Source organism: Malus domestica, chromosome 09 (genome assembly GCF_042453785.1).
Source record: "Malus domestica chromosome 09, GDT2T_hap1".
Classification (NCBI taxonomy): domain Eukaryota; kingdom Viridiplantae; phylum Streptophyta; class Magnoliopsida; order Rosales; family Rosaceae; genus Malus; species Malus domestica.
The window spans coordinates 8,831,314-8,846,240 of NC_091669.1; the positions used below are offsets into that span (position 1 = coordinate 8,831,314).

The 14,927-nt window shown below is 35.2% G+C and overlaps 1 protein-coding gene across 1 annotated transcript; it reads right to left on the reverse strand.

Annotated features, from left to right (window-relative positions):
• Positions 1 to 12,322: 12,322 nt before the first annotated feature.
• On the reverse strand, positions 12,323 to 14,679 carry LOC103442964 (exopolygalacturonase-like). The gene is made up of 4 exons (XM_008381744.3): positions 14,470 to 14,679; positions 13,887 to 14,198; positions 13,079 to 13,597; positions 12,323 to 12,735 (listed from the first exon to the last, which is right to left on the reverse strand). Exons 1-4 carry the CDS (start codon positions 14,602 to 14,604, stop codon positions 12,499 to 12,501), a joined length of 1,203 nt encoding a protein of 400 aa, XP_008379966.1. The 5' UTR covers positions 14,605 to 14,679; the 3' UTR covers positions 12,323 to 12,498.
• Positions 14,680 to 14,927: the final 248 nt, after the last annotated feature.

Sequence of the window (14,927 nt, forward strand, 5' to 3'; positions counted from 1 at the left end):
ACCAATTTCTGGTGCCAACAAGAGCTTCATCAATGGAGGGCAACCATAATTCTCAAAAGCTTCACACACTCTTGATCAAGACAGTGTGAAGCAAAACCAATTTATGGTGCCAACAAGAGCTTCATCAAATGAGTTCAACCACAATTCTCAAAAGCTTCACACACTTTTGATCAAGACAGTGTGAAGCAAAACCAATTTATGATGCCAACAAGAGCTTCATCAACGGAGTTCAACCAAAATTCTCAAAAACTTCACATTCTTGATCAAGACAGTGTGAAACAAAACCAATTTATGGTGTCAACAAGGGCTTCATCAATGGAGGGCAACCACAATTCTCAAAAACTTCACACACTCTTGATCAAGACAGTATGAAGCAAAACCAATTTATGGTGCCAACAAGAGCTTCATCAATGGAGGGTAACCACAATTCTCAAAAGCTTCACACACTCTTGATCAAGACAGTGTGAAGCAAAACCAATTTATGGTGCCAACAAGAGCTTCATCAAAGGAGTTCAACCACAATTCTCAAAAGCTTCACACACTCTTGATCAAGACAGTGTGAATCAAAACGAATTTATGGTGCCGACTAAACCTTCATCAATAGAGGGCAACTACAATTCTCAAAAGCTTCACACACTCTTGATCAAGACAGTGTGAAGCAAAATCAATTTATGGTGCCAACATAAGCTTCAACACCAAAGTTTCACCTACAAATCTTTAACTCCAAAGCTTCAACTCCAAAGCTTCACCTACAAAAGCTTCAACTCCAAGCTTTGAGCTTCAACTTCAAAGTTTCACCTACAAAAGCTTCAACTCCAAGCTTTAACTCCAAGCTTTGAGCTTCAACGTCAAAGCTTCACCTACAAAAGTCTCAACTCCAAAGCTTCACCTACAAAAGCTTCTTCAACTCCAAAGCTTCACCTACAAAAGCTTCAACTCCAAAGTTTCACCTATAAAAGCTTCAACTCCAAAGCTTCACCTACAAAAGTTTCAACTCCAATACTTCACCTACAAAGCTTCAACACCAAAGCTTACAAAGGCTTCACCTACAAAGCTTCAACCCAAAAGCTTCACCTACAAAAGCTTCAACACAAAAGCTTCATCTACAAAAGCTTCACACACTCTTAATTAAGATAGTGTGAAGCAAAATCAATTCATGGTACCCAACAAAGCTTCAACCTCAAAGCTTCACCTACAAAGCTTCAACACCAAAACTTCACCTACAAAGCTTCACATATAAAGTTTATAATATATATATATATATATATATATATATATATATATATTCGAAAATTCAAAAAAAAATTGAAAATTAAAAAAAAAAAAATTGCATAGGCCTCCTCTTCTTTGGGCCTAACAACTTTCATAACAAATATATATGAAAGGGGAGTTTTGGGCTACCACTTAGAAAGGAAAATGGTGAAATTTTGTTACTTTGGAAACTTGGCTACTAGCAAGACACCTCTTTCGTCAACTTCCTCGACCGGAGACTTGGGGGACTCCTACCATATGCTATTGCACCTTGATATTCGAAAGTCTCACGACCATTCAATGACTTGGATTTTTCAAGTCTCCAACCGAGAAGTTTTCCTCACTTGGGAAATTAAGGGAGCACTACCTCAACCTACATGCTTCACTCACAAAACTTCAACATACAAGCTTCAACAAAAGAAAAAATTCAAAGAACTTAGTGAAGAAGACTTTGGTGTATTTAACACAATACGTTGAAATGAAGCAAAGCTTATTTATTGATATCTCTGAGAAGTTACAAATATGTACATATACATGAATCAAAATAAACAAATAAGAAGGAGCCTTCACAAAGGTTGCTCAAGAGAAGTCTCAGCAGTCGGCAGAGCCCCAGAAAGAGAAGGCACCGGAGGGTGATCATTCAGAGCCTCAGTACTGGGCAGAACCCCAGAAGGAGGAGGCACTGGAGGTTGATCATTTGGAGCTTCATTACGCGGTATAGCCCCAGAAGACGAAGGCAATAAATGCCTTTGGAACAAACCACAAACCTCTGATAATTAAGTAAAATCTGACCATCAGATTCCTGTAGCTGGTCAAGCTTCATCTTCATGTTTGTAGCATAGTCATGTGCGAGCCTGTGCAACTGTTTATTCACATGCTATAACCCTCTGATCTCCTGTTTGAGACTTATCGCTTCAGTCGCCAATGACTCAACTTGGCGGGTTCGAGCAAATAGGCGTTGGGTCATATTAGACACAGAACCTGCACATTGAACACTAAGAGCCAGACTTCCAACAGGATTACTTGCTCAAAAATCGAAAAGGCACCGGTCTCCAAATCTCGAGAGCTAGACTCCTACTAGGATTGCTTTCTCAAAAATCGAAGAGGCACCGCTATCCGAATCTCGAGAGCCAGACTCCCAACAGGATTGCTTACTCAAAAATCGAAGAGGCATCCACTCTCCGAATCTCGAGAGTCATACTCCTAACAGGATTACTTGCTCAAAAATGGAAGAGGCACCGCTCTCCAAATCTCGAGAACCAGACTCCCACCAGGATTGCTTTCTCACAAATCGAAGAGGCACCGTTATCCGAATCTCGAGAGCCAGACTCCCAACAGGATTACTTTCTCAAAAATTGAAAAGGCACCGCTCTCCGAATCTCGAAAGCCAAACTCCCAACATGATTGCTTTCTCAAAAATCGAAGAGGCACCGTTCTCCGAATCTCGAGAGCTATATCCCCGATAGGATTGCTTGTTTGAAAACCGAAAAGGCATCACTCTCCGAACTTCGAGACCCATATTTCCTTGGATAAAGCTTGTCTGCAATCTTCACACGCAACATCAGCTTTCCAGATACCACAGACCACTTTTTCAAAGTGCTGTGACAAAGTTAAAACACGTGAATCTTGCAGCTCCCACTACATTGCTATGATCGAGAAGGGTAAAGGAATATCGTTACTACTCACTGTTGGGACAATTCCTATATATGTCGACCTTCATCCTCCACAGCCAGGCAAACCTGCAAATAAAAAATATGCTCAACTTTTCTTCACATCCGAGAGAGCACTCTCAGCAGCGTCTCTTGAAATACTTAGCTTATTTTCCCCCGATAATACCTCTGCAAACAAGCCATACCAGAGCAAGTGTGTCTCATATCATCAGCGTTAAAAGTAAGAGTATCTCATATCATGCTTTTTCCCTGTCTTTTCCTTCGCCCTTGTTCTTACCTGTAAGACAATGAAAAAGAGAGCAATCAGTCAGCACTTTGAATCAAGCTTCCAGTCAGGAACTGACTGCCTGGAACCCCTTGCCTGATTACTTACCTGGCATTGCTCTTGAGTACTCATCTTCAATATCTTGTGCTTCCAGAGAAGATACCACATCTGCCTAAGGAACATATAGGGCAAGTGAGAATGATACAAGGAAGCATGTGGAGACAAGCGCAACAGAACACGTACCGATTTATCTATTGCATTGTCAACAGCAAAAGTATCTCATATCATCAAGTTCGAACACACTCTTGATTTGATGAACTTGTATTGACCCTCAAATTCTTGAGTTGACCTTATACTCTGGAGGAAACCAGAAAACCCTCCAACCTAGTTCAAGAATAAGTCTGTGGAAAGTTACTTCTTCAAAAGCAAAAGTACATCATATCATCTATTCTCCATGTCCTTTTCTTTGTCCTTGTTGATGTCTACAGAACAAAGAGAATGAGAACAATCAGCCGGAACACGAGATCAAACTTTCGATCTGAGACTGACTGCTTGGAACTCTGATTGCTTACTTTGTCTGTCACCTCTTTCGGCAGATCTCCTCGCTCAGAGACTTAGGGGACTCCTACTATAGGGTTTGTATTGCACTTGACCAAGCCCAAAAGTACAAGTAAGCTTCAAGTGAAATTGATACATTACCTTGTGCATCTCCATCGGTTAAAGATATCACCCCTAGATGGAGGAAAAGTACTTCCAGAGAAGATGCCACATCTACTATGAGACAGATAAGGCAAGTGAAAATGATACCACACTTCGGTACTTAAAAGTTTCGTAATTACTCAGCGGCTCGGATCTCGCAAGTCCCCAACCGAGGAGCTTCCCTCACTCGGGAACTTAGGGGAGCATTGATTGTACCATACTTGACCAATCTCGAAACTACTAAGCACCGATCAACGTGATACCGTCAAGGACCCAGAAGAGTTTCCCTCCAACCAGGAGGCCAATCACAGTGCGACACGTGTCAACATCAAAAGCCAATCACAACACGACAAGTGTCAATTCAGAACAAAGCTAGAAACTCTCTTCTATAAAAGGAAATCATTCTCCCACAATATTTCCTGATGTCATTTGTACTAAATCATTCACTAGTACTCACTAAAAGAGAGCTTGAACCTATGTACTTGTGTAAACCCTTCATAATTAATGAGAACTCCTCTACTCTGTGGACGTAGCCAATCTGAGTGAACCACGTACATCTTGTGTTTTGCTTTCCTGTCTCTATCCATTTACATACTTACCCACATTAGTGACCGGAGCAATCTAGTGAAGGTCACAAACTTGACACTTTCTGTTGTACCAAAGTCCTCGCCGATTTTGTGCATCAACAAGTTTCATGGCAACTTTATACTGAAATTGGAAAGCTTAACGCCCTCAAGGTATTCAACCAATTACTAGCTGGAAGATGCCTTACCCTAAAAAACCGTGCACGAAAAAACTAGCTGCCGTTGAAGACGTAGTAAAAAAATCTCAAAATTTCTTCAATAGAAAAGCTTAATTAAGAGCTTGAAATTTCTTCACACTAAAAAAAGTAGCCCCGAATTAAGATGCCTTAATTAAGATGTTTAATTGCAATGTAGTTGAAGAATCATATCCTATAATTAGTAATTAATTAAGCTGCTTCTAGTTTTAGAACATGAATTACCACCACTATGTATGGCCCCAGGTTAGTTCATTGTCAATTACCACTTCTTTAACATGTTGTTCTCCATGCTTCCTCTCCAAGTCAGTACGTACTCAAATTGTTTCTTCCAAGCAAACCTAGTTGCTGCAGCCACCAGCACCCTGATCAACGCCAAGTCCACCACCGCGACAACGCCTATAATTTGTTTAAACTTTATGGCATGACTTGTGGGAATCCTCGCAATAATAATTTTAAAGAATTCTTCACATCATAGCACGGAATTCCAGCTCAACTCTATCTCGAAGTGACGGAGCCAAGGACAAGGTTCCCTATAGGATATAGCATAGGGAGAGTTTTGGATTTTTAAGTTTAAAAATAGTAATCTTTTGGGCTATTTAATGATTTTTAACAGTCATTTTCCACTTAGTAAATGTAAATTTTGAATCTTAAAGATGTTTTTAAGGAAAATAAGAGCCACTAAATGTTAAATACTCATCATTTTAACTAATATTATAATTTAGTAACAATTTAAAACTTTCATACTACAAATGATTCCTTATTTTATTCACTTAAAAGTTTTGAAGACTACAAGCCTAGAAAACATAGTATATATTTCTTACTTCAAAGAGTAAATTACATTTTACCACCTCAGGTTTGACTGTTTGAGGTCTATTGCAACCTCATACAATAACTTCAAAACATTTCACTTTCATACCTCAAGTACTATTTTATTTTAATATAATAGATCCGTTACATTTTTCATCCATTGATCCGTTAAGAGCTCACGTGGCTGCCAAATTTATGTCACGTGGCAAAAAATAATTTTTTATACATTAAAAATATTATAATAATTTACCCTACTAAAAAAAATAAACTGAAAACCCAAAAACCCATTCCCCTTGACCACCTCCTTCTCCTTCCTCTCTTCAAACCCTCCACCACCAAAACCCTCAAAAAACCCTATTCCCACCGCAACCATCTTCGTCTTCTTCCTCTCCGACTCTGCTCATCGTTTACTGGGCATTCCCATTTGGGTAATGAAAATGCCCGATTACGATTATGGGAGGAAAGAGAGAAAGTGTGGGAACGAAGCCCCATGCTACTGGGTTGGGGAGTGAAAGAGAGGTCGGGGGGGGGGGGGGGGGGGGCACGTGGGTTTGCGGGGGAGGTGGGGATGGGGTGGGATTGGGGGTTTGGGTTGCGAGGAAGGGGAAGGTGTCGGGGAAGGATTTCTAGGTTTATTTATTTATTTATTTATTATTATTATTTAAATAGGGTAAATTATTATAATATTTTAAATGTATATAATAATAAAAAAATTGCCACGTGGCACAAATGTGGCATCCACATCAGCTCTTAACGGACCAATGGATGGAAAATGTAATGCATGTATTATATTGAAATAAAATAGTACATGGGGTATGAAAATGAAATTTTTTGAAGATGTTGTATGAGGTTGCAATAAACCTCAAACATGAGGTGATAAAGTGTAATTTAAACTACTTGAAATTATTACTTTCAGATTTACTATTATATAACTTTATTTATGTAACAAAAAGATTATTGACAAAAAAAAAACAAAAAGATTAAAAGTTTAATTAACTTTGCCCACCCACGTCCGAAATTCTTGGCTACGGCATTGCCATCTCAATTGTTCCCTTTATAGTCTACTCTTCACTGATCGCGAATTGGTACATCACTTTACTTGCTAGAAACAATTACAAAGACGAGCATCTACTATTACGTACTCAGGCAAGTATCGGTTTTCTATCACAAGGAGTTTCTCTCCATGACTAACGTTGTCGCTAACGGTTGTACCAAGATCCTATTCATCTGAAGAATGAGAAGCAAGTGCGTGCCAGTGCTTCTGCCTCGTTGATGTTAATTTGTCAAGGATTGAATTGTAGCTGTGGTTAGGAATGGACAACGCTTATGGCAGGCGGGTAACCGTGGTTATTTACCCATAACCGTTTACCCGTTGGATAATTGCATAAGCAGTTATACTTATAAACGGTTATCCATACCCATAACCGTGTACCCATTTAAGCATAATCATTTACCCATTTAACCATAATCATTTACCCATTTACCCGTTTATCCTTTTTTTACTCATATACCCCTTTTTTCACACGTCTACATGTTTTTTTTTAACAACTTGAAAATTACAAAAGAAAAAAATTGCCATAATTTTCGTTTTCTGACAATTAAACACCGTTATAGGTACATTTTAGCATGCATTTTCCTATTTTAATCATTTAAATCCTCATACAATTTCAATAAATTGAAATAATAGTTTACGAACAATATTTTTCTTCTACATCCAAGCAAGTCTTTAATTATAATCCATATGATTACAAAGTAAAGCTTCTAAAAACAAAAAGTAGTCATTATCTTGAATACTAGATGATTCAAAGCTACAAAATATTCTGAAACTAAACACTTTCGAACACATTCAATGACAAAGTATCATCGACTCGTTATAACAGCGGGTAATACTCATATAACTGTATAACCTAACAGTAAATGTTTTGATGTATTAAAAGCCCTATGTATCATCGACTCGTTATAACAGCGGGTAATACTCATATAACTGTATAACCTAACAGTAAATGTTTTGATGTATTAAAAGCCCTATAAAAAAAACTCACGGACTGAATTAAAAGCCCAACTAATAGTAAATGTTTTTTTTTTCCAAATTTACACCTGACAGAACCTAACCAAGCCAGTTCACTGTCTTTGCCTTTTTCTGTCGCATATGGGGCTTTTGGTGTTGCGGTTGCCTCCTTTTCCACACCCACCACTGTCAGTTACCTTTTTTTTAAAAAAAAATATTTTTTTTGTTGTTGTTTGTCAAGGGTACATTTGGAAAAAAAGCATTTACACTATAAAGTCCTTTTTTTTTATTTACATATATTAAATTAAATGGGTAAATAGATACCCGTATAATCGCAGGTAATACCCATAATCGGTGGATACCCGTTATAACCGTGGATAATACCCATAACCACCCATTTAAATTTCACAGATAAACGGTTATACCCATAACCGTTTATTCGTCTAAACGGTTACCCATAACTGTAACCGTGAACTTTAAATGGGCTGGTAACCGCGGTTACCCAAACCCATAGGTATTTTGCCCATCCCTAGTTGTGGTTGAGGATTTGAGGGACGAAATTGTGGGGTTCAAATGTGGCAATGCAGGGTGGTTTTAGGGTCGAAAGAGGATCGCATTCCGTGAGTAGGCTTGTAGACGTTGAAATTTCAGTAAAATAAATGCTCACCAACACCTTAAATTTTGACATGCATGGGCTTACGTGGCATGCACCGTTGGTCTCACATATTGTACACATTACATGTGACTCATCAAAACTAGACGAGTCATTAAGGAAAGTAATTAAGGAATTATCTTTATTAATTATTTAATTAATTTTAATTTAAATCAAAACAAATTAATTGATTTAAAATGTCAACCAAACCCAAAATCAAGTCTTGTGTTCTTTCGTCAATGAATCAAGTCCACAATCAATGTCAAATCTAGTCGTAGGCAAAGACTTGGAGAACCTATAAATACGCGACTTCAAGACAAATAAAAGGGTCAGAAATACATCCAAACACACAGATGCTCAAACTCCCAAATTACCAAACACTCAGAAAGCTCTTGCATTCTTCGCCACACTTGTGAAGCACCCCTACACATGTCCATTCTTCCATCACCACTAGCCAAACCCTTCCGGCATCCGTTCATTCAAGATCAAGTTATCGTGATCCTCGGATCAAAAACACCCCCATTTTTCACTCCGAAGATTGAATATGTGGATTCAAGTTTTGTAAAGAGATTGTAACTTTAAATTTATTAACACAAATTATTACTTTGTACTCATATTCTTGTGTTATTTGTTGCAGGAATCTCGTGTTTACAAAGCAATTGAGGGTTGATTGTGATTTTGTCAGCCTTGAGAATGGAACTGACGGGGCATTGTTTGGTGGATCAAGTAAATGTGATGTTGAGGGTAATTAAAAATGATCGTTCATTTTTATGTATTTGCTTCAAACTATACTCGTGCTACCTTTATATATGTATTCTTTTGACTTGCGATGTAGCTCACTTGACTAAAAGCATTTATTCACACTAGTAAAAAAAAATCCCTTGTGCAACGAAGCACACATTATCGCGCAAAGTTACTTTGTGTGACGAAATTTTAAACTTCGTTGAGCAAAGTCCTGCACGATGAAATTTTATGCGACGAAACACACATCGTCATGCAAAGTCACTTTGTTCGACGAAAATTTAAACTTCATCAAGCAAAGTCTTTACAAAAATAAATAAAATAAAATAAAATTTTAAACTTTTACGTGACGAAATCTAAATATTTCGTCGCCTAAACCCAATTTATTTTCTTTTTATTTAACTTTATATTTTAAATTGTAAAATAAATTATTTTTATAGTTTTTTTTTTTTTTAACTTTGTGCGACGAATATTAATGTTTCGTCGCCTAAATCCTATTTATTTTATTTTTATATTTTATATTGTTAACCTAAATTATTTTCTTTACTTTTTATCATTTTCTTTGCGTGACGAATCAACATTTTGTCGCCTAAACCCTATTTATTTTATTTTATTTATATTTTAAATTGTAAAATTAAAAAAAAAAATTTAAACTTGCGCGACAAATACTAATATTTCATCACAAAAACCTTGTTTATTTAATTTTTATTTAATTTTATATTTTAAATAGTCAAATAAAATTTATTTCTATAAATTTTGCATGACGAACCAATATTTCGTCACACAAAACCCTAAAAATTTGGGTGGGCACCAAAAATGGGGTGCGGGAATTTTTTTTTTATAATTTTTTTAAGACTTTGTGCGACCAATCTTTCGTCGCGCAAAATCGTATCCTTCATCGCGCACAGTGATACGGATTTTAAAACCAAAATAACTCCTCCAAAATTTTCTCAATGTATCTCTCTAGTTCTCTTACCTCTTCTCTCTTTCCCTCACCCCAAATCCGACCCCCTCTCTCTCTCTCTCTCTCTCTCTCTCTCTCTCTCTCTCTCTCTCTCTCTCTCTCTCTCTCACTCTCTCATTTTTCCCTATCTCTCACTTACTCCTTTTTCCCTATCTCTCACTCACTCTCAATCTTGCCAAAAGGTATTTTCTCTCTAAACTTTAATTTATTTCTCATTAATATGTGTTTTTGGAGTTAATTTTAGGTTTGGGTGGGGTTTGGGGTCGAGTATAGGGTGAGGGGTGGAGTTTGGGGTATGCCGATTTTAGAGGAGGTTATGTCCATTTTTTGGTATTATTTTATGTTGTTCTTTTGGTTATTTGACCATTTTTTTTTTGTTGGGAATCGTCTGGACTTTGACGGTGAAAGTTGAGCAGTTGAGGATTATGACGCTATCAAACCATATCCCCCGCCACCACCACCACTACAATAGACTTGTATTAGGATTTTATTATTGTAATTTGTTAATTTATATGTACCTTTTGAATAAAATGTATATTATGGATAATTTGATCACTATTTTTCATATGCAATTTTATTTTAAATATGTCAATTTAAATTAAAGTAATTAAAAAAAATAAAGCCATATAATTAAATTAAATTTAAAAAGTAAAAATTCAAAACATCTTGCGCTACCAAATATTACGTCACACAAACAATTACTATAATTAAATTAATAATAGAAATAATAAAACAAAAAGTCAATTTAATTAAACAAAAAAATAAAAACCAAAAACTTTCGTCACGCAAAATCTTGCGCTACCAAATATTTCATCACGCAATATATTAAATTAATTCAATTAAATCAAAAAATCAAAAACTTTGCGCAACAAAATGTTTCGTCGCACAAAGTACCATCACATGACGAAGATTAATTTTCATCACGCAAACACTATCTTCACGAGCTTAGCGCAACGAACCATGCGCGACAAAAAATTTTTGCGCAAGGTTTTAAGCGACGAAATCTTACTTTGCGCAACAAATCTTATTTCGTCGCGCAAAGTGTTTTTTGTAGTAGTATCGTACACTCGAAGTCATAAGTTCTATTCCCACTTCCCCCAATATTTGCTTGCATAAAAAACTCTTGTAAAAGTCTAAGGTTCTAGTAAATAAATGTGACTACTTAAGTGCATCAGTTATAAGGAAATAGCTATCGTTAGAAGGTCTAAACAAACTAAAAAGTGTCATATTCCAACAACTTGGATGTCCTTGTAATTTTTATTTTCGTTTAAAAGATAAATGAAAAAGTTCGACAATCACCCAATAACACTGTTACACATTAGACGAAAGTAAAATTAATTTTAATTTATTTAAAAATAAAAAATAAAAAATATTATGTGATTCAAAATATTCTTCTTAACTTGTAAGTGAAATATTTTAGATTCAAATCCCTTGTAAAAATTCATTACTAGCTAGGGAGCTCTAGAGTAATGAATACAAGATTTCTTTTGTCATTTTTTCTATAAGATAAGTTTGAACAAAAATCTCAATCGTCAACCCACACTCATCTCATGCCATTTGAGAAAGTCTCATGGGTAACTTATTTACAACGCACGACAAAACCAAAAAACAAAAACAAAAATTTATGGGAAAATTAGGTTCACATCCTTTTTTTTGTTACTCCATTGATTAAGATTCTATTCATTTTCAATTTTTGATCAAAGTCCTTGGGTATTAATAACATCATTAATTATTTGAATGATAAAATATTTTTTATTTTTAAATATATTCCTTTAGTGTTAAAAATGTTATAATTAGTATATTTATATTTATGGCTAAATTTTTTATCATATTTTTTTTTTTAGTTTGTACCTATTTTTAATTTGCAAATATTTTTTAATTTGTACCAATTTTCTTTTCATTTTTAATTTGTACCCATATATTAGTTTCTTTTTGTGCCCATATTTTTTAAAGTTTTATTTGTGTTTGTACCCATGTGTAAACCGTCACGTAACATTGTATATTTAATCAATGATAGAAACATTACATATGGTATATTTATGTTTTATGCCTAAACTTTGTATCATATATTTATATTTTTAGTTTGTACCCACTTTTAATTTGCAACATTTTTTTTAAATTTGTAGTATTTTCTTTTTAGTTTTATTTTGTACCCATGTATTAATTTCTTTTAGCGCCTATATTTTTTAAAAATTCATTTGTACTTATAATTTTTAATCTTTTATCTGTACCCTAATTTATTTATAATGTACCCATTCTTCTTTATTAATGTACCACTTTGTTATATATGAAATGTAAAATGTACCAATTTTTTTAACACTATGGATACATTCTTTTGCCATTTATTATTTCTTATTTTTACATAGTTTTTATCCATTTATTCAATCAAAATGTTTGACTTTTTTTATTGTAACCGTTTCTAATAGTATTATAATGAGGGATTTTAAATTTATAAGATTATAAATCTCAAAAAATATCAAACAATTAATGTCAAAACTATAAAAATATTAATATTAATAGTCATATAATGAGGTGTACAAAGTTAAGGGACCTTGATCAAACTTTGAATACTATTAAGGTTTTAATCAAAGAATGTTAAGGATTAGGGGCCGCATCCAAAGTATCCCAAAATTTATTCACAACGAGTAATTGGTTTATTTTCAAGAAGATGTAGCACAAGCAAGAGGCTGCGCCACGTTGTTGATGGTGGGCTTGATATGTTTACATTCAGACGTAATAGAGCCTTCTTTTCCAGTGTATGTGAGATCAATGTTACTCAATTCCACATTCTCACATGGCAGCCCTCCACTGCATACAAGCTTAATACCAACTGGGGTTGAAGATGAACCCTTTATGTTCTTGAAGCTGACATTGCTGATCTTAACTTTGGATGGAACCTGCATACAATGATACAATAATAGTATTATTATAAAGCACTTTTACTGTTAAATATTTTATATAAAATTGTTATTATAAATATGTCGAAGAAGTTATTACAAATTCAGTTTTTTTTTTTTTTTTTTTTTTTTGAAAAATGCTAGAAGTGTGTTTGGTTGATAGAAAATTTTTAAAACCCTTTCAGAAACAATCAAACGGTGCACTCAGGTATTTATTCAAAATAGTTGAGATTGGGGTCAAGAGATCAAACGGTCGTCGGTTGTATTCTATTATTCAAGATTAAGTATTTGACTAAGTAATAAAGAAAATATGATGTAACTTTGGTACTGTAAAATAGTATACCTGAAGTGTGCACTGATTATATGGGCAATACTCTTGGTCTATGATGACAGGGTTTTTAACATTATCCATGATAATATCCTCAAAGTGAACATCTGAGACAACGCCATTTGCAGGGGAAGCAGGCCATGTTTTGATCCTCACACCATTATCTGTATTTGTAATTGTGCAGTTCTTGATAAATATTCCAGACACAGGTTCTTCATTCTCATACTTTCCGAGGCTCCCGATGCTTATGCCGTGGCCTGGTCCACAAGTAACGTTGGTTACATGGAGTTGCTTGGTGCCATCACCAATAGAGATGCAATCATCCCCAGTTCCAATGGTCGTATCTGTGATGTTGATCCCAGTTGAACGTCCGATATGAATTCCATCGGTATTGATGCTTTCTTTAGGCGCTGAGACGGTAAAATGTTGGAATGCCACATTGTTGCAACCCAAAAGATTTACGTGGAAATTTTTGCTGTCTTTTGTTGTTATGTCTCGAATTATGGAATTGGTGACAAAATTGAATCTCAGATTCTGCGAATAGTGTGAAAAAGTTAAAACATATACAAACAAGACGAGTAATATTTCTTGCCAAAGTTATGTTGTCAGGAAAAATTCTTATATTATCATACTGTGAATAAATATTGCAGATTACCAACATGTTCGATGGCTTAGATTTGCTCCCTGACATATACACCTTTTTCACATATATGGGATCAGCTATCAGGCACCATATATTCATAGAAGAGTATGATCAACCGTATAGTTTCACAATCTAGCAATAGATTTTAATTATAAAAGAACAAGATTTAAATTATCTTACGATAGCAATAGATTTGCAATTTTTGTTTTTGTTGCAGTCATTTTGCTTCCAAGCAGTTGCTCCTAGGCCATCGAAAGTTCCACCACCGGATAAGGTGAGCCCATCAATGCGCTCAAAACCTATCCAAGTATCTGCTTTTGGGAGTTGGCTGCCATCTTCTGGAGCCTGCAATGTGCCCTGAAGCTGAAACTCAATAGGGGCTTTGCATGGTCCTTTGAAAGTTGCCCCTACAAACTTGTATGTCCCACTTGGAACCACAATTTTACTTGCCGATGTCGATGCACATGCATCTGTCCAAGCTTTGCTCAAAGCCTAATTAAAACATTGAATAAAAATTAAAAATTGAAATGATTCTGTTTAATTACCCAACAATTCTAGAACGGAAATGATTTTCCACTTATTAATTTTCCCCAAGCATATTTATTTCCTACTTCTAAATTAAACAAATCAAAAGAAAAATCAATAAACAAGAACAACAATGTGCAAAGACCAAAGAGTGTGTACGGAAGTAATTTCTGTTCTAACTCGAAATATTAGTTTAAAAATTCAAGAAGAATTACATGCATACATATATAATGCCTACCTGGGTAATATCAGAGTTTGCTTTTCCACCATAATTTGCACTTGTTACATCATAGACACCAGATTGGGCATTAGATGTGGATACTAACAACAAGGACACAAACATTGGCAAGATATTTTTCAGTTTCAAATCCATCTTGAGTTTTCAATTCGGAATTAGTTTCTTACGTTTGGAAGTTCGATGAAAACTTTATTTTGGTTTCATCAGAACTTTATTCTCACATTGGAAAGCTTAACGCCCTCAAATTACTCAACCAATTATTAGCTATTTTTATGGAAGATGCCTCAACCCCAAAAACCGTGCACGAAAAAAACTAGCCGCCGTTGATTTATTCAAAAGAAAAGCTTAATTAAGAGCTTGAAATTCCTCACAAAATTTCTTCCAAGACAGGGAAATAACCCCGAATTAAGATGCCTTAATTAAGATGTTTAATTGCAATGTAGTTCAAGAATTGTATC

Coding starts and splice junctions, on each gene's coding strand:
- LOC103442964 (XM_008381744.3), bottom strand. CDS start 14,604: ATGGATTTGAAACTGAAAAATATCTTGCCAATGTTTGTGTCCTTGTTG. Junction 14,199..14,469: donor CAAACTCTGATATTACCCAG/GTAGGCATTATA, acceptor TGTTTTAATTAG/GCTTTGAGCAAAGCTTGGAC. Junction 12,736..13,078: donor ATAATCAGTGCACACTTCAG/GTATACTATTTT, acceptor CATTGTATGCAG/GTTCCATCCAAAGTTAAGAT.